General features: G+C 43.1%; 1 protein-coding gene across 1 annotated transcript in view; it reads right to left on the reverse strand.

Moving 5' to 3' along the window:
* The window catches only part of TTLL9 (tubulin tyrosine ligase like 9), a 45828-nt gene extending 40164 nt beyond the window's left edge, over positions 1 to 5664 (reverse strand). Inside the window, exons 1-3 of the mRNA XM_029221884.1 lie at positions 5582 to 5664; positions 1481 to 1592; positions 342 to 527 (exon numbers count right to left, since the gene is read on the reverse strand). Coding sequence (XP_029077717.1) covers positions 342 to 527; positions 1481 to 1592; positions 5582 to 5637 — 354 coding nt within the window. The 5' untranslated portion in view covers positions 5638 to 5664. The remainder of the gene's footprint in view (positions 1 to 341; positions 528 to 1480; positions 1593 to 5581) is intronic.
* Between the last annotated feature and the right edge of the window lie 11276 nt (positions 5665 to 16940).

The raw sequence follows: 16940 nt of genomic DNA on the forward strand, positions 1-16940 counted from the left end.
GATGGGGAGCGATGGGGAGCGATGGGGAGAGATGGGGAGTGATGGGGAGTGATGGGGAGTGATGGGGAGAGATGGGGAGTGATGGGGAGCGATGGGGAGCGGCAGATGAAGCTTCACTCCCTCGCCCGCCGCTCACCTCCTGCTGTGCGTCTGCTTCCTAACAGGTTCCGGACCGGGAGTTGGGGACCCCTGCTTTAGGGAAAGGCAGATGGTGCATCTAAGGCTGAATTCCCAGGCAGAGTCCTGTCCTTCTCCATTGGCAGACTCCTGTGTCAATGGAGGATCCCTGCTCTGATCCCTGGGACACCCCCTCTCCCCAGTCCCCAGCACTGGGTACTCACAGGCTTCATGATCCAGGTGATTCCTGGGTTTTTGCGAAACTCCTCCACAAACAGATGGTACTCGCAGGGCATCTCAAAGGTTTTGGGGAAGAAGTCGCACTTGGCTGCCTCCAGCTTTCCCGCCTCGCGCTCCAGCTGTTTCCGGAAGCGCTTCAGGTTCTTCACCATGTAGTTCTTGCGGGTCAGCTGAGCAGCACGATGGACAGGAAGGCCATTGGCGCTCATGCCCACTGCCCTGCACCAACCGTCCCACCAACTGCCCCTCTCCAACCACCCCACCAACTGCCCCCCACAGCCCCCATTCTCTGTACGGTGGAAGTAACAATAAGAGGGACTCCCCTGGTGGTCCAGTGGGAAGGACTCTGTGCTCCCAATGCAGGGTGCCTGGGTTCAGTCCCTGGTCAGGGAACTAGATGCTGCATGCTGCAACTAAGAAGCCCGCATGCTGCAACTAAAAGATCCCACACGCCACAACGAAGATCCCACGTGCCTCAACTAAGACCCGGCCCAGCCAAAATAAATAAATAAAAATAAATCTTAAAAAAAAAAAGGATTAAAAAAAAAAGAGTAACAATAAGAGTAACTTTGACTGAGAGCCTGCTATTCTATAATTATCCCCACTTTACAGGTGAGGAAACTGAGGCTCAGAAAGGTTGTCAGTTGCCCAGAGCTATCCAGCTAACAGGCAGCACAGCCAGGGTTTGACCCAGCCTGTCTGATGCCAAAATTCTTTTTCTAACTGCTAAGCTGCACTGAACTTTTTAAATCTCCCACCACTGGCCCCTCGAGTCCCATCTTTGTGGTATGGTTCCTCCCAGAGCTCCCTCCCATCTCCAGACGCCAAACAGCTCAACTTGCCTCACCCTGAAATCACATAATCCCTCAAGCATCCTGCTTCTTTAGCCTTCACACCTGAAGTCAGACGGCCCATGACCTCAGTCCCCTCCCCAAGGTGGGCTGTTCCTCAGGTCTGAGATCCCTATTCCCTCACACTATTTAGCTCATCATGAATCTAGGGCACATATCTCTCACCTGGCATGTACCCCAAATTCCCTTGTACTTTTCCATTCTGGTCCTTGTACCCCCAAGCCAGCTCCTGCTCATTGCCACACCCAGTCCCCTGGGCCCACCCAGCTCACCTCGTAGTGGTTTCGGAAGTGACTGATCCGCACGTGCTCATCCATGTAGGTGTGGTCGAAATTCTCCCGGAGCCAGCTGACATCGCACCAGTAGAAATCCCACTCCCCTTCACTGGGGGTGGGGGTGGGACAAAAGTCATGACCTGAGGACCTCAGCACTGCTGGGGATCTGGGGCCCAGGGAGGTGCAGCTGAGGGGTAAGCAGCGGTGTGTCCATCAGGTAAGTCTCAAGGAGGTGGCCTCGGGCTGTCGCTGCCCACCATGTACTTTGTGAGGCCAGAGTGAAAACTACAGAAATGTCCCTGCAAAAATCCAGGCTACTGGTTTCCTTCAAACAATCAGCAGATCTGGCCACGTTGAGCCCAGATACCCACCGGCACCCACCGCCTTAGACAGGGCACACCCTCTCCAGATCACAGTCCCCACCGTGCCCTATGGCCCATGACAACGGGCCAACCTTACCTGGTCATGTTACCTGCCTGAGCTCTGGAAGCATCCAAGTAGCCACCCCTGAGCCCACACTACCAGGCAACATTTATAAGCTCTTCCCAGTTCAGAAAGCCCTCCTCTCACTGAATCCTCAGAGCAGCCCCAAAAGCGACTACGATCATGCCTGGATCCCTTAGAGAGGGACAGCCTTGCTCAGTGAGGACATGGCAGCCTCAGGATTCACACCCAAGCCTGCCCGACTCCAAATTCTGACCCTGTTCTTCACCACCTTGCCAGAGAGGGGGACAGGAAACCAGACTGATCTACCAAATCCAGATACCAGAGCTGGAGTACACAGAGGAGGTGCTTCAAAAAGACTTGACAGGAAATGAAACGCACAACCATGATTACTTCCAAATTTTTTAGTAAAAAATTACAGATATAACTGAAGCCCCGTGTATATTCCTGACTGATTCTATCTCCTACTCTCCTGTCCAAAAGGAAGCCATTAGACTGAATTTGGAATCATTTCTATGAGTGTCTTTATAGTTTTACTGTGTATATATGTGCGTATCCATATGTGGCACATGGCATCATTTGGCATGTTCTTAAAACTTTCTAATGGCTAATACTTACTTCCGCTTCCCATGTGCCAGACAGTGTTCTAAGTACTTTACAAATATTAACTCATTAATCCTCACAGTAACTGTTAAGTGTTAGGTTCTTTTATTATGCCCATTTTAAAGATGAGTGAAGTGAGGCACAGAGAGTTTAAGGAACTCACCTAAGTTCATAAGCTAGTACGTGGCAGAGCAGGACTGGAACTCAGGCCATCGGGCTCCAGATTCCAAGCTCCGTGGTTAGAGCTACTCTTGTCTATTTCCTTTCACAATTTGCTTTTTTTTTTTTAACCCACCTTTTGTTTTAGTTGAATGAATAGTGGATGAATGAGTGAATAATGAAGTATTCATTCATTCATACAACACATAGGTGTTGAGGCTGTCTTGGTGTCAGAGACAATGTTGGATGCAAGGATATAGGGGGAACAAAAACACCTGGCTAGGTGGTACATACAGTCCTGTGGGGAAGATAAAAAATAAACAAGGAAACAAATACACAACTCTCTAATGAGGAATTGTGAAATGTTGTAACCCAGTTGGAATAACCCAGTTGGAGGCCATGAGGCAGGGCAGCTGAGGAACCTGTTTAGGTGGAGGCTACCCTGTGGAGCTGACCTTTCAGCTTATATCTGAATGGTAAGGAGGGACAGCCAGATCAAGGGCAGTGGGGAGAGGGTTCCAGGAGTGGGAAGGGCAGGAACTGAGGCCCTGAGGTTGGAAAGGGCTCATTCAAGGATATGAAAAAAAAGCCAGAGTGGAGGGAGAAACGTAAGGGATGACACTGAAACTGGAGTAGGGCCCAACAAACAGGGCCTTGTAGACCATGATGTGGATTTTGGATTCTTTTCTAATTCCACAAGTTTGTTCATTTTGTACACCATCTTCATGATTATCACAGTCAAGTTGCTCTTAAATCACCCAGGAAGACATTAAACTGCTCAAAAAGGCCAACAGGAAATCCAGGTTCTTTCTACCTTCTCATTCTGCCATCCTTAACACGTTGTCTTCATGCTCATCACCTCAAGGTCACAAGATGGTTGCTGCAGTTCCAGGCATCAAGGACAGCTTTCTTTGTGGGAAGCAAGGGAGGGGACAGCTCTGGCCACATCTGTTCCAAACTCTGACCTAACAGGCTGATGGTCTGAATTGGGACCTCGTTCTATCTGGAAATACCAGACCCCAGCTTAGGTCCTAAGGAAAAGGTCTCACATTCACAGAGCCATGTCTGGTGTAAAGGCCCTGGCCTCTAGCCTTTCCTGACTTGAGGACTCTCGAGGCAATGTGGGATCAGCCAGGAAACAACCTGCTTCATGGACTCCCACACCATCAGCACCAGACAAACCCTCAGACCTTCTTCCACTTGACCATGGAGCAAGGCTGAGGAGAAATAGGGGGCAGCCTCAGATCACATGGCAGGTCAGGACAGTGCCTTCTCCCATATACCGGCTGGTCACCTCCCCTGCCTCATCCGCCACTACATCCAGTTCTTCTGGATCCAGGGAAGGAAAACTCATTCTGATATTAGTGTGATACATGAGAGAACCAAGAAGGAAAATCCACAGTAGCTGCCGTCATCACCACCATCACCACCATCACCATCATCACCATCACTGTAATACTCCCCAAAGTGCCGGAGAGAGGACTCTGCCATCTTGGATTCCCCATACCACGCTTGCCACCGTCAGCCAACTCCTAATTTTTTTGTGGGATGATTTAGTAAGGGTCTGTCTCCTCTGCTAGACTCCAGCACCAGGCAGCAGGAAGCATGGATTCACCTATTCACTCATTTGTTCCTTCAATTACTGAGAGGCTGCTAGAACAGGGAGGATGAACCTGGGACTCTGCAGACAGCCAGACTAGGTGAAAACCCTAGCTCAAGCCCTGACAAGATGGTATATTCCAACACTTTCCAACATGGTATATTTTTCCTCTTTTTGTCCAGTTTTTTCATCAGGAAAATGGGGGTGATAATAGCACCTACTGGAAGGTTTGCTGGGATGATTCAAAGAGGTCATGCGTGTAAAGTGTGGAAGAGTGTCTAGGAGGCTTAGTTGTTGTTATGCAACAAGTATTTATTGAGGATCCTGGCAGGGTAGCTGGTTGCCTTCACCCCTCATATCTATTCTCTCCTTTTTCTACAGTCATAGAATTTCCAACATTTACCTGGAAAATGTAGTCTACATTTTTCAGATTCCCTTGCAGCTAGGTGTGTCCACATGGCTAAGTTCTGGCCAGTGAAATGTGAGGGACTTCTGGGTTGTGTCCTTCAAGGGTAGGACATGCCTTTTCTTGTCTCCTTCCTACCTCCTGCTGCTTGGAATGTACAGGAACTCCACCTCAGACCATGAGGATGAGGGCCTCACTCAAAGGACAGCAGAGTGGAAAGACGGAAGCAGATGGGTCCCACATTTCCATACCATCTTTGAACCTCCTACATCTGGACTTCAGTGGGAGGGGTAAATAAACTTCTAGTCTGTCAAAGCCCCTTTTATTTTGTGTCTCTGTTACGTGCATCCAAACCTTAACCTTCACTAATATTAACACCTACTACGTGCCAGGGATTGTTTGCTTTTTCATCTCAGTATCCCCAGGGCCCAGCATAGAAGAAGAAATGTAGGCTTAGGGGTCAAAAAACTTGTCCAAGGTCACAGAACTAGTAAGTGGCCAGGACCTGCCATCACCGGAGGATTCACCCCACAGGTCTGTGATGGTTGCATAGAGAGCTATAGGACACTGGCTGTGGAATAGTCAAACTGAACTGGGTTTGAATCCCACTCTGACACTTACGTGCTGTGTGACCTTAAACAATTGGCTTAATATTTCTGAACATAATCACATCTTTCTGGATGGTTATAAGGCTTAAATAAGACAGAGATGGCATCAGTAATGCACCTAACACATTGTGAATGCTAACTAAAGGTCGGCCCCTGTCACAGCCAAATTGGGACAAGTCCCAGTGGCCACCCAAGGGAGCTGGGACAAAAACGAAGGGAGACAAGGACCTGTGAGACAAAGGGAAGGAGAGACAAGGCTGGGGGTGAGGGCTTCTTACTCCTTTACTTCCACCCATCCTGGCCTGTGGTGAAGGACATCCATGAGGGTATTCATAAGAGTGGTCTTGAACCGGATTGATGCTCTCTGCTCTCTGCAAGACATGGCAATGGAACACTTGCTCAGAATCAACTATTTCCCTAGGACAGTCCAGGGATAGGAAAAAAGGGAAAGGAAGAAAGGTCAAGTTCCATACATGGAAATGCCAAAACATAGAATTACTGAATTTTAGAATTTAGCATCATAGCGTGAAACAAAATAATCAAATTGAGAACGATAGAATCTTTGGATCATTGAAAAATAATAGCAATCATTGTCTTCAGTGCCTTTCATGGTCTGGTTGCTTTACATATGCCATGGCTAATCTTTATACTAAATGATACGTTTTTGCAAATCCCCCTTTCTGTCACTCGTCTGAGAAGATGGAATGGATATACTTTTCCCTCTTCCTCCTACCAGGACAACTAAAACCCCAGGACATAAGATATAAAACAAGTATAAGAAGACCCTGAAAGGTGGACAGAAGAAGGCAGATCGGCTAAGGACCTCAGGACCCATGGAACAGCACGTGGTGAATTCCCTGGGGTATGTTTTTGCCTCATAGATCCCAGATGTGGAGATGAAGAAGCTAGCAAGTCTGAAACACCAATGGGCACAGACAAAAAAAACCCTCCAGCAAAAGCCTGCTCTCTCCAGCTGACAAAATCAGGAAAGGAACACTTAAGACAATAACTTCTCTACTCTGGCCAACCCCGGCAGAAACAAATCTGCACTTATGCTAGCAAAGGCTGAGTGGGGAATCTAGACTTCCCACCAGGTTGTAACAAGGTACCCAATATCCCCCAAGACCCCTGGCTAGGCTGGTGTCAGAGAAGGTCAAAGACGTAGCCGGGACTTTCATCCCTAACAGGTGGTAGTGAGGTGCCCACCCCTGCTGTGTCAGTGGAGATCATGTGCCTGGGCTTCCACCCCCACCTGGAAGTAAGGAGGCACCCCTCTCCCTTGGGCTGATATCAACGGAGGCCTAGTGGAGAGTCAGGACTTTCAATACCACCCAGTGGTAATGAGGCTGCACTTCCTGTGGTGTTCATGTGAGTCAGGTAGGGAGCAGTAGCAAGGAACTCCTAACCCTCCCGGCCAGGGTGGTATCAGCAGAGGCCTAGTGGAACCAGAGCTCCTATTCCACCCAGCAGTAAGAAGGAACCCCCTTCACCCTCAAGTGTCAATGGAGGTCAAGTGGGGAACCTGGAATTCTACACTCTATGGTAGTAATGAGGTGGTACCATGCCCCCTTCCCTGGCCGGAGTGATGTCAGAAAATGTCACCTAAAAGAGGTTTAAACAAGATCCAGAGTTCTATGGCATAATACCCCAAATGTTCAGGTTTCAACTGAAAATCACTTGTCATACCAAGAATCAGGAAAATCTCAATGTGACTAAGAAAAATCAATAGATACCCAAGAGGGAAGAGATATGGGAACATATGTATATGTATAACTGATTCACTTTGTTATAAAGCAGAAACTAACACACCATTGTAAAGCAATTATACTCCAATAAAAATGTTAAAAAAAATCAATAGATACCAATGCCAAAATGGCACATGTGTTAGAATGATCTGACAAATATTTTAAAGCAGCCATCATAAAAATGTTTCAATGAGTAATTAAGAACACATTTGAAGAATATGTGAAGAACACTGGAAGAAAGCAAGGGTGTCCGCTCTTACAACTCTTATTCAACATATCACTAGAAGTTCTAACCAGTGCAGTAAGTCAATAAAAGGGACATAGATCAGAAAGGAAGAAAGAAAACTGTCCCTTTTTGCAGATGACTGTGTAAAAATTCCCACGGAATCTAAAAAACACTTCATGAACTAATAGGTAAGTACAGTGAGATCACAGGATATAAGATGAACATACAAATCAGTTATATTTCTATATACTATCAAGGAACACATGAACTCTGAAATTAAAAATACAATTTACAACTATTACTTTTAAAAAAAGGAATATTTAGGTGCAAATCTAACAAAACATGTGCAGGACTTAGGTACTAAAAACTGCAAAATGCTGATGCAAAAATTCAGAGAAGGTCTAGATAAATTGAGAACCCTACCATGTTCATGGATTGGAAGACTCAGCAGAGTAGAGATGTCAATTCTTCCCAAACTGGTGTGCAGACTTAATGCGATTCCTGGGATCAAAATCCCAGTAAGATTTTTTTGTAGATATAGATAATTCTAAAATGTATGTGGAAAGGCAAAGATATTAGAACTAGAATATCTAAAACAATTTTGAAAAGAAGAATAAAGTGGGGTAAATCAGTCTAACCAATTTCAAAACATTATGTAGCTACAATAATCAAGACTGTGTGGTATTCACAGAGAAAGAGATACCTAGAGAACAACCAACCAACCAACAACAAACAAATATGCCCAACTGAATTTTTAAAAATTATTCATTTGGCTGTGTGCGGGCCCTTGGTTGCAGCATGCGGGATCTAGTTCCCTGACCAGGGATCAAACCTGGGCCCCCTGCACTGGGAGCGTGGAGTCTTAACTGCTGGACCACCAGGGAAGTCCTTGCCCAACTGAATTTTGACAAATGAACAAAAGCAATTCAATGGAGGAAGAATAGCCTCTTCAATAAATGGTGCTGGAGAATTGGATATGCACATGCAAAAAATGAACCTAGGCTTAAACCTCATACTTTATATAAAGTATAAAGTACTTTATACTTTAACTCAAAATGGATCACAAACTTAAGTGTAAAATGTAAAATTATAAAACATAGAGGAAAATCTTTGGGATCTAAGAGCTAGGCAACGAATTTTTAGATTTGACACTACGAGCATGGTCCATAAAAGGGAAAACTGATAAATTGGACACCTTCAAAATTAATGATTTCTGCTCTTTAAAGGACTCTGTTAAGTCAATGAAAAGGCAAGGTACAGCCTAGGAGAAAATATTTGCAACCACATATTTGACGAAGGACTACTATCTAGAATACATAAAGAATTCTCAAAACTCAACACTAAAAAGAAAATCCAATTAGAAAATGGGCAAAAGACGTGAACAGATATTTCACCAAAGAGGATATACAGATGACAAGTGAGCACGTGGAAAGATGTTCAACATCGTTTACCATTAGGGAAGTACAAATTAAAACCGCAATGATATAGCAATACACAAGTATCAGAATGGCTAAAATAAAAAACTCCGACAACATCAGCTGCTGGAAAGGACACAGAGAAACCAAATCACTCATACGTTGCTGAATATAAAGTGGTGCAGCCACCTTGGAAAATAATTCGGCGGTTTCTTCAAAAACTAAGCATGCAACTACCGTATAACCCAGCAATTGTACTCCTGGGCATTTACCCCAGTGAAATGAAAACTAACACACAAACCTGTACTTGAATGTTCATAACAGCTTTATTCATCATAGCCCCAGACTGGAAGAAAACCCAGATGTCTTTCAATAGGTAAGTGGTTAAACGCATGGCGGTATATCCGTTCCCTGGAATACTAGTCAGCAATAAAAATGAATGAACTGTTAATGCACTCAACAACCTGAATATATCTCTAGCGAAGTTGCTGAGTGAAAAAGCCCAGTCCCAAAAGGTTAGTATATAATGTGTGATTCCATTATAAAAACTCTTTGGGGCTTCCCTGATGGCGCAGTGGTTGAGAGTCCGCCTGCCGATGCAGGGGACACGGGTTCGTGCCCCGGTCCGGGAAGATCCCACATGCCGCGGGGCGGCTGGGCCCGTGAGCCATGGCTGCTGAGCCTGCGCGTCCGGAGCCTGTGCTCCGCAACGGGAGAGGCCACAAGAGTGAGAGGCCCGCGTACCGCAAAAAAAAAAAAAAAAAACCTCTTTGAAAGGACAAAATTATTGAAAAGAGAACAGAACAACAGTTGCTGGGGGTTAAAGATCGGGTACGTTGGGATGGGGAGGAAGAGGGGGAGGGAGGGGAAGTGGATGTGGTTATAAAAGGCACTATGAGGGATCCTTGTGGTGATGGAAATATTCCCTATCTTGACTGTATCAATGTCAATATCCTAGTTGGATGCTGTGCTATAGTTTTACTCTGTTACCACTGGGGGGAACTGGATAAAGGGCACATAAGATCTCTCTGTATTATTTCTTACAACTGCATATGAATCCACAATTAAAATATTCAATTTTAAAAATTAACAGTTTTATTTTTTGGCTGCACAACTTGCAGGATCTTATTTCCCTGAGCAGGCATTGAACCAGGCCCTTGGCAGTGAAAGTGCGGAGTCCTAACTGGACTGCCAGGGAATTCCCAACACATCTTTAGATGTCTGGATAATGGCTACCTTTATCGAGCAATGATTAGAAGAGGGCATGCTGGTGATGTTCTGTTTCCTGATGTGGGTATATTAAGTTTATGAAAATTCACTGAGCTGTAAAATTATGATATACTCAACTTTCTGTATATATAACAGAACTCTATAACAAAATATACCACAAATAAAGTTAAAGGACTACCTATAGATTAAGAAAAAATATTTGCGGTGCTTATAATCCATAAGAGATTTGGACCAAGTACATAAAGAACTACTACAAATCATTAAGAAAAAGACAAACTCGATAGAAAAATGTCTAGAAGCTATGAACAGGCAATTAATAGCATAGGAAATTTAAATGACCAACAAGCATGTTAAAAGATACTCAACCTTACCAATAATTAAGAAATGCAAATTAAAATACCAAGGAGAGGACTTCTGCTTTGGGTTATGATGTAAAAGAATGTAAAAGACTTTCAATCCTATAGTAACAATGAGAAAAAAATGTACAAAATAAATATACTTGTCCATGGGGCTAGTGGAGAGCAATAGACAAAAGAAAACTTGATGAACTGATTCCAGAGAGAAACAAGGCCTTCATGGGGGGGAGCAGAGAGATGCAGCCGTTTCCAGGTCTGGGCTGGCTGCCTGGCCTGGGGTGGGCAAGTGGAGGAACAAGCCAGCCGTGGAAGAGAGAGTCTGTGGCACCAGGAGAAATCAGCTGAGCTTATACGATATGTAGGATGGCAAAACACATCAAAATCTGGAAGGGCCCATTCCAAAACCAGACCAAACAAAACCGGATTCTGGCAAATTTGCTTAAGAAAGGAACAGTAGAGAAAGCAGTACAGCTGAGAGAAAACCCAGACTCCTGCATGTTTACATGGTCTTTGCATTCCGGCAGCCCTGCCAGAGTTGAATTCAAAAATGAACAATGGGCTTCCCTGGTGGCGCAGTGGTTGAGAGTCCGCCTGCCGACCCAGGGGACACGGGTTCGTGCCCCGGTCCGCGAAGATCCCACATGCCGCGGAGCGGCTGGGCCCATGAGCCATGGCCGCTGAGCCTGCGCGTCCGGAGCCTCTGCTCCGCAATGGGAGAGACCACGGCAGTGAGAGGCCCGCGTACCACAAAAAAACAAAAACAAAAACAACAACAACAACAACAAAAATGAACAAAAATCAAACAAACAAACAAAAAAACTGAACTGCAGTCCAATCTCCTCCCAGGTCAAATACTAACAAGCTCAAAATGGTAGTACAGGAGGCTGGGCTTGGGGTGAACTCAGTGTAATTAAAGCTTTGGTCCAACCCATGTTCCCAGTGCATATAAAAGTTATGTTTACACTATACTGTAGTCTATTAAGTGTGCAATAGCATCGTGTCTTTTTAAAAATGTACATATCTTAATTAAAAAATACTTCATTGCTAAAAAAAGTTAACCATCATCTGAGCCTTCAGTGAGTTGTAGTAGTAACATCAAAGATTGCTGATCACAGATCATCATAACAAATATAATAATCATGAAACAGTTTGAAATATTGTGAGAATTACCAAAGCGTGACACAGACACGAAGGGAGCAAATTCTGTTGCAAAAATGGCACCAACAGACTTTGTTGATGCAGGGTTGCCACAAACCTTCAATTTGTAAAAAACATAATATCTGTAAACTGCAATAAAGCAAAACACAATAAAATGATGTATGCCTGTATACACACACACACATACACATATGTGGGTGTGGGTGTGGGTGTGTGTAATTTTTTGGTCTTCACTGCTTTTTATACACAATGACCAGAATGGAATATAAAAAATAGAAGATGTGCAATAATAAAGCAGAAAAATTTTAATGCATGATCAAGAGGAAAAACTCTATATTTTGTTATAGAGTTCTGTTATATATACATAACTCATAAATGACCCAATTATTGGAATTATTAAAGACTTTAAACAGATATTATAAATGTGTTAAAGAATTTACATGCAAAGTGAGAGAGTGGCATGGACATATATACACTACCAAACGCAAAATAGATAGCTAGTGGGAAGCAGCCGCATAGCACAGGGAGATCAGCTCCGTGCTTTGTGACCACCTAGAGGGGTGGGATAGGGAGGGTGGGAGGGAGGGATACACAAGAGGGAAGAGATATGGGAACATATGTATATGTATAACTGATTCACTTTGTTATAAAGCAGAAACTAACACACCATTGTAAAGCAATTATACTCCAATAAAGATGAAAAAAAAGAATTTACATGAAAAGGTGGATATAATGAGTAAATATATTTAATTATATTAAATATATATTAAATATATTTAATTACATTTAATCAGTATAATGAGTTATTGCAGAAAAGACACTGAAAGTCTAAAACAGAACCAAAATGGAAAAATGTAGAACTGAAAATTATAGTATCTGAAATTAAAAATTCATAGGATGAGCTCAACAGGGGATTGGACATTGTAGAAATAAGGATAGTAATGTTAGTCAAAGGGTACAAATTTCCAGTTATAAGAGGAATGAGTTTTGAGGATCTAATGTACAGCAGGGTGACTATACTGTATGATAGACTTGAAAGTTGCTCAGAGTAGATCTTAAGTGTTCTCAAGTAGATCTTAAGTGGTCTCACCATAACAACAACAAAATGGTAGTTATGTGAGGTGAAGGATGTGTTAACTAACCTTATTGTGGTAAACATTTTACAATATATATATGTGTATCGAATCATCACATTGTCCACCTTAAATCATACAATGTTTTATGCCAATTATATCTCAATAAAGCTGGAAAAAAATTTAAGATAATAAATTTGAAGACAGGTCAATAGAAATTATTCAATCTGAATTAGAGAAAGAAAAAATTTAGAAGAACAGAATCTCAGTGCCTTATGGGATAATATCAAGCAACCTAACATACATGTAACTGGAATCCCAGAAGGAGATGGGAGCAAATAGGACAGAAAATATTTTTCAAAAAAATGATGGCTGAAAAATTTCCAAATTTGACTAAATTATCAAGTCACAGATCCAAGAAGCTCAATTAACTCCAAGCAGAATAAATACAAAACACACACACACACATACACAAAGGCAAACAAACTATAGTCAAATTGCTGAAAACCAGAGAAGTCTTAAAAACAGACAAGGGAAAAAGACACATACAGGTGTGTGCGTGTATGTGTATGTGTGACTGCTGGGGCAGTGGTGGGGAGACAGTGTAAAGGACAGCTGACTTCTCATCAGAGACAATGCAAGCCTAAAGACAAAGGGACATCATCTTTTAAGAATTTTAAAGGAAAGTTCTTCAGGTAGAAGGAAACTTATACCAGATGGAGATTCAGACATATAAGAAGGGATAAAGAGTGGAGTAAATTTGAAATACTTTCTTCCATAACTTAATTTTAAAAAGCAAACAGTTAACTATGTAAAGTGAATATAATGAGAATGCATTGTAGGGCTGGGACTTCCCTGGCGGTCCAGTGGTTAAGACTCCATGCTTCCACTGCAGGGGGTGAGGGTTCGATCACTGGTCAGGGAGCTAAGATCCCATGTGCCAGGTGGTGTGGCCAAAAAGTAAAAAAAACAAAAAAACAACAACAAAAAACTACATTGTAAAAAATAAAAAAGAATGTATTGTAGGGCTTATAATATATTTACAAGTAAAATATATGACAAAAATAGCAGCATGAAAGATGGGAGGGAAGTAAACAGAGCATGCTGTGCTAGGGCTCTTATGTTGTACACGAAGTGGTATAATACTGGGTCAAGGTAGATAGTGATAAGTTAAGGACACATATTGTAATTCCACTAGAGCAGTGGTTCTTTTTTTAAAAAAAATAAATTTATTTTTTGGCTGCGTTGGGTCTTCATTGCTTTCTCTAGTTTGTGGTGAGCCGGGGCTACTCTTCGATGGCATGCGCGGGCTTCTCTTGTTGTGGAGCACTGCCTCTAGGCATGGGCTTCAGTAGTTGTGGCACGTGGGCTCAGTAGTTGTGGCTCACAGAGTCTAGAGCGCAGGCTCAGTAGTTGTGGCACTCGGGCTTAGTTGCTCTGAAGCATATGGGATCTTCCTGGACCAGAGATGGAAACCGTGTCCCCTGCATTGGCAGGCAGATTTTTAACTACTGCACCACCAGGGAAGTCCCAAAGCAGTGGTTCTTGATGTGTGGTCCAAGTACTCCTCAAGGTCCCCAACTCTCAGGGGTACACAAAGTCCTCCCCTTTCAACAACATATCTTTGTGAGGCTAGATTTTCTTCCTACTCTGCAGGCAAAACAACGTATCACAACAGATTGAATACAGAAAATTTGAGAAGCTGAATGTTTTCTATTAAGCCAGATATTGAAGAGCCTCACAAAAAATGTAAAACAACCACCACTCATCTCAGTAAATTTGGGGGAGGGAGAAAATAGTTATAGTTCATAAAAATATGTTATTTATGCTTCCATGTAATGAGTACGTGATTGCTTTTTAAATGAATTAATAAATAAGTATTTTTAAAATTTATCATTTAAAATTTCTAATGTGGTAAATATTGATAAGCTGCATAAACAAAAGTTATTACAGTCCACAATGATTTTTAAGTTGTAAAGGGATCCTGAGGTCAAATTTTGAAAACTACTGTTCTAAAGTAGTGAAATATTTAAAGCTAATCCAAAACAATAAAGAAATACAAGTTCAAATCCATCAGATTGGAGAAAATATTTAAAATCAGGCAAATACCAAGTGTTTGCGAGAATGTGGAGAAATGATAGTGGTGCTGATGGGAGTGTAAATTGGATAAACTTTTGGAGAGAAATTTGGCATATTAAAACCATCGATTACTGTTTCATACACATTAGACTGGCAAAAATCTAAAAGTCCAAGTTTTAGCAACAATGTGCTAAAATGGAAACTCCTCCTCTGCCAGTAGAAGGCACTTTGAAGAACCACATGGCAGTATTTAGTAAGTTGGATGTGCATATACTCTACACCCAGCAATTCTATCCTAGATCTACACCCTAGGTAGATACCCTACATATGTACTCGGCAATATACATACAAGGATGTTCATCTGTAGCTGTTAATATTTTTATGGAAGTAATCCGCAGCACACACTGTTGGTGGTCCATCCTTATCCCTTGGGCATTTGCCATTCCTGTGCATGCAAATCACAGGGCTTTCCTCTGCCAGCACCTGCAGTTCTTTACCTGAAGTCTTCTTCTAGCCCTTGGTGTGCTCAGCCAGTGCTTGGAGTAGATCTGAAGTACCAGGGAGTTAACTGCCCTCCCCCCAACAGCATAAAACCAATGATGACTGAAGTTTATGGATAAATCCTCCAGCTCTTTCATCACTCAGTTGGGGTAAGTCTACAGTATGTTCTACACTATCTCATAGGAATCCCCGGTGGGATGGAGCCCCACTTGCCCACAGCAATAACCTGTCAATAATGCACTTTTTATTGGTTTCTCTCCCTTAGCTGTCTCACTTCCCCACTTCCCTGCCAATGCTTACTGGAATCACCTTCCAGATAAACGATCTGCTCTCACATCCTTATCTCAGGGTCTGCTTCTGGAGGAAACCAATATAAGACACAACCTAAGTGCCTTTCACGAGGCAGATAGATAAATAACTTGTGGTATATAATGGAACTCATACAGTAGTTAAAATGTATGCAGAGCTACATGCACCAACATGGATAAATACTGAAAGTATAATTTTGTGAGATAAAAGCAGGGTGCAGAACATAACAGTATAATGCCACTTATGTAACTTTTATTCCTAGCCACTTGGGCAGCTAGGGGTGTCCATGTGACACAATTTGGGTCAATAAGATAAAAGCATGAAACCGCTAAGCAGGGTAGGTTCCTGGGAAGTGTTTATTCTTTTGATTTGAGAGAGAGATGGCTTGAGTCTGCCCTCCCCCCCTGCTTCCCATCTTGATCATGACATGAAGGCTGGAGATGTAGCAGCCACTTGGTGTCCATCAGGAGAATGTGAAGGCAATCACAGAGACACTAGCTCTCACATTGTTGAACCGCTGCACCAGCCCCACAGAAGCTTTGTTACATGAGGAAAAGAAGTACAATTTTTTAAAGGTACTATTAGTTGGGTTTCCTGTTACTTGCAGCTAAATGCATCTCTAATTAATATCTGCCTTGATAAAGCAGATGGATGGGTCCCGTTCACTGAAGTGCTCTTTGTTTTGTTGAGGTGGGAGTGGGTGTGTAAGTTTAGGGCCAGGAGCTGGAACACAGTGGAACACTGTGCATGCAAGAGTGAAAGGTTTGAAATTGGTGGAAAGGAGTCAGTACAGAGACAAAGAAGGCAAAGAAGATGGGTGCTGCATGAGAGAAAGGTCAGAGGCCACGCATGCCTGCCCCAGAGGTGGTGTAGCCAGGAAGGGCATTAGAAGGAACAGAAATATATAATGAAACAGGGAATAGAAAATTCTAAAATATTTGCCATGGTGTGTGCAATGTAAACTACCTCCCCTAATTCCCACAAAAATCTTCAGTAAAGTCTGCATTGCTCACTCCTGCTTTGTGCAAGTGGATTATTTTTAAGAAATCCAAAGAGGTGCTGAGTTCTATAACCAGGTTATTGGTGCAGAGCGATGCAGAAGTTCAGAGTGCAGCTGACATTTGCATTATCAAGTCAACTTCACGTGGTTGTTGAAGGAGGCAAGGAAACACAGTTAGACACAACATGGGCCATGGAGTCCAACAAGCTCTGCCACTAACAGATGCTATGGTCTTGAGCAAGTAACAGCCTCCCTGAGCTTCAGTTTCCCCATCGGTAAAGTGGACATAAGAGTAGTATCTATTTCAAAGAATTGTGGTAAGGATTCGATGAGATATACAAGTAAAGCAACAAGCCCAGGGCCTGGCACATGGTAAGTGCTCACTGATTGTTTATTATCTTCATCATTATTTAAGTAAAGAAGTGGGGAGGGAGGGATGGACAAAGGGAAGGAAGGAAGGCAGCAAGCAAGCAGGAAGTTAGTTCTGGGTTTATTGGATTGGGTGGGACCACTCACCTCTCTCTTCCCTTTGGCAGTCCATGCCC

Source organism: Monodon monoceros, unplaced genomic scaffold (genome assembly GCF_005190385.1).
Source record: "Monodon monoceros isolate NGI ecotype Baffin Bay Population unplaced genomic scaffold, NGI_Narwhal_1 Super_Scaffold_13, whole genome shotgun sequence".
NCBI classification, from domain to species: Eukaryota; Metazoa; Chordata; class Mammalia; order Artiodactyla; family Monodontidae; genus Monodon; species Monodon monoceros.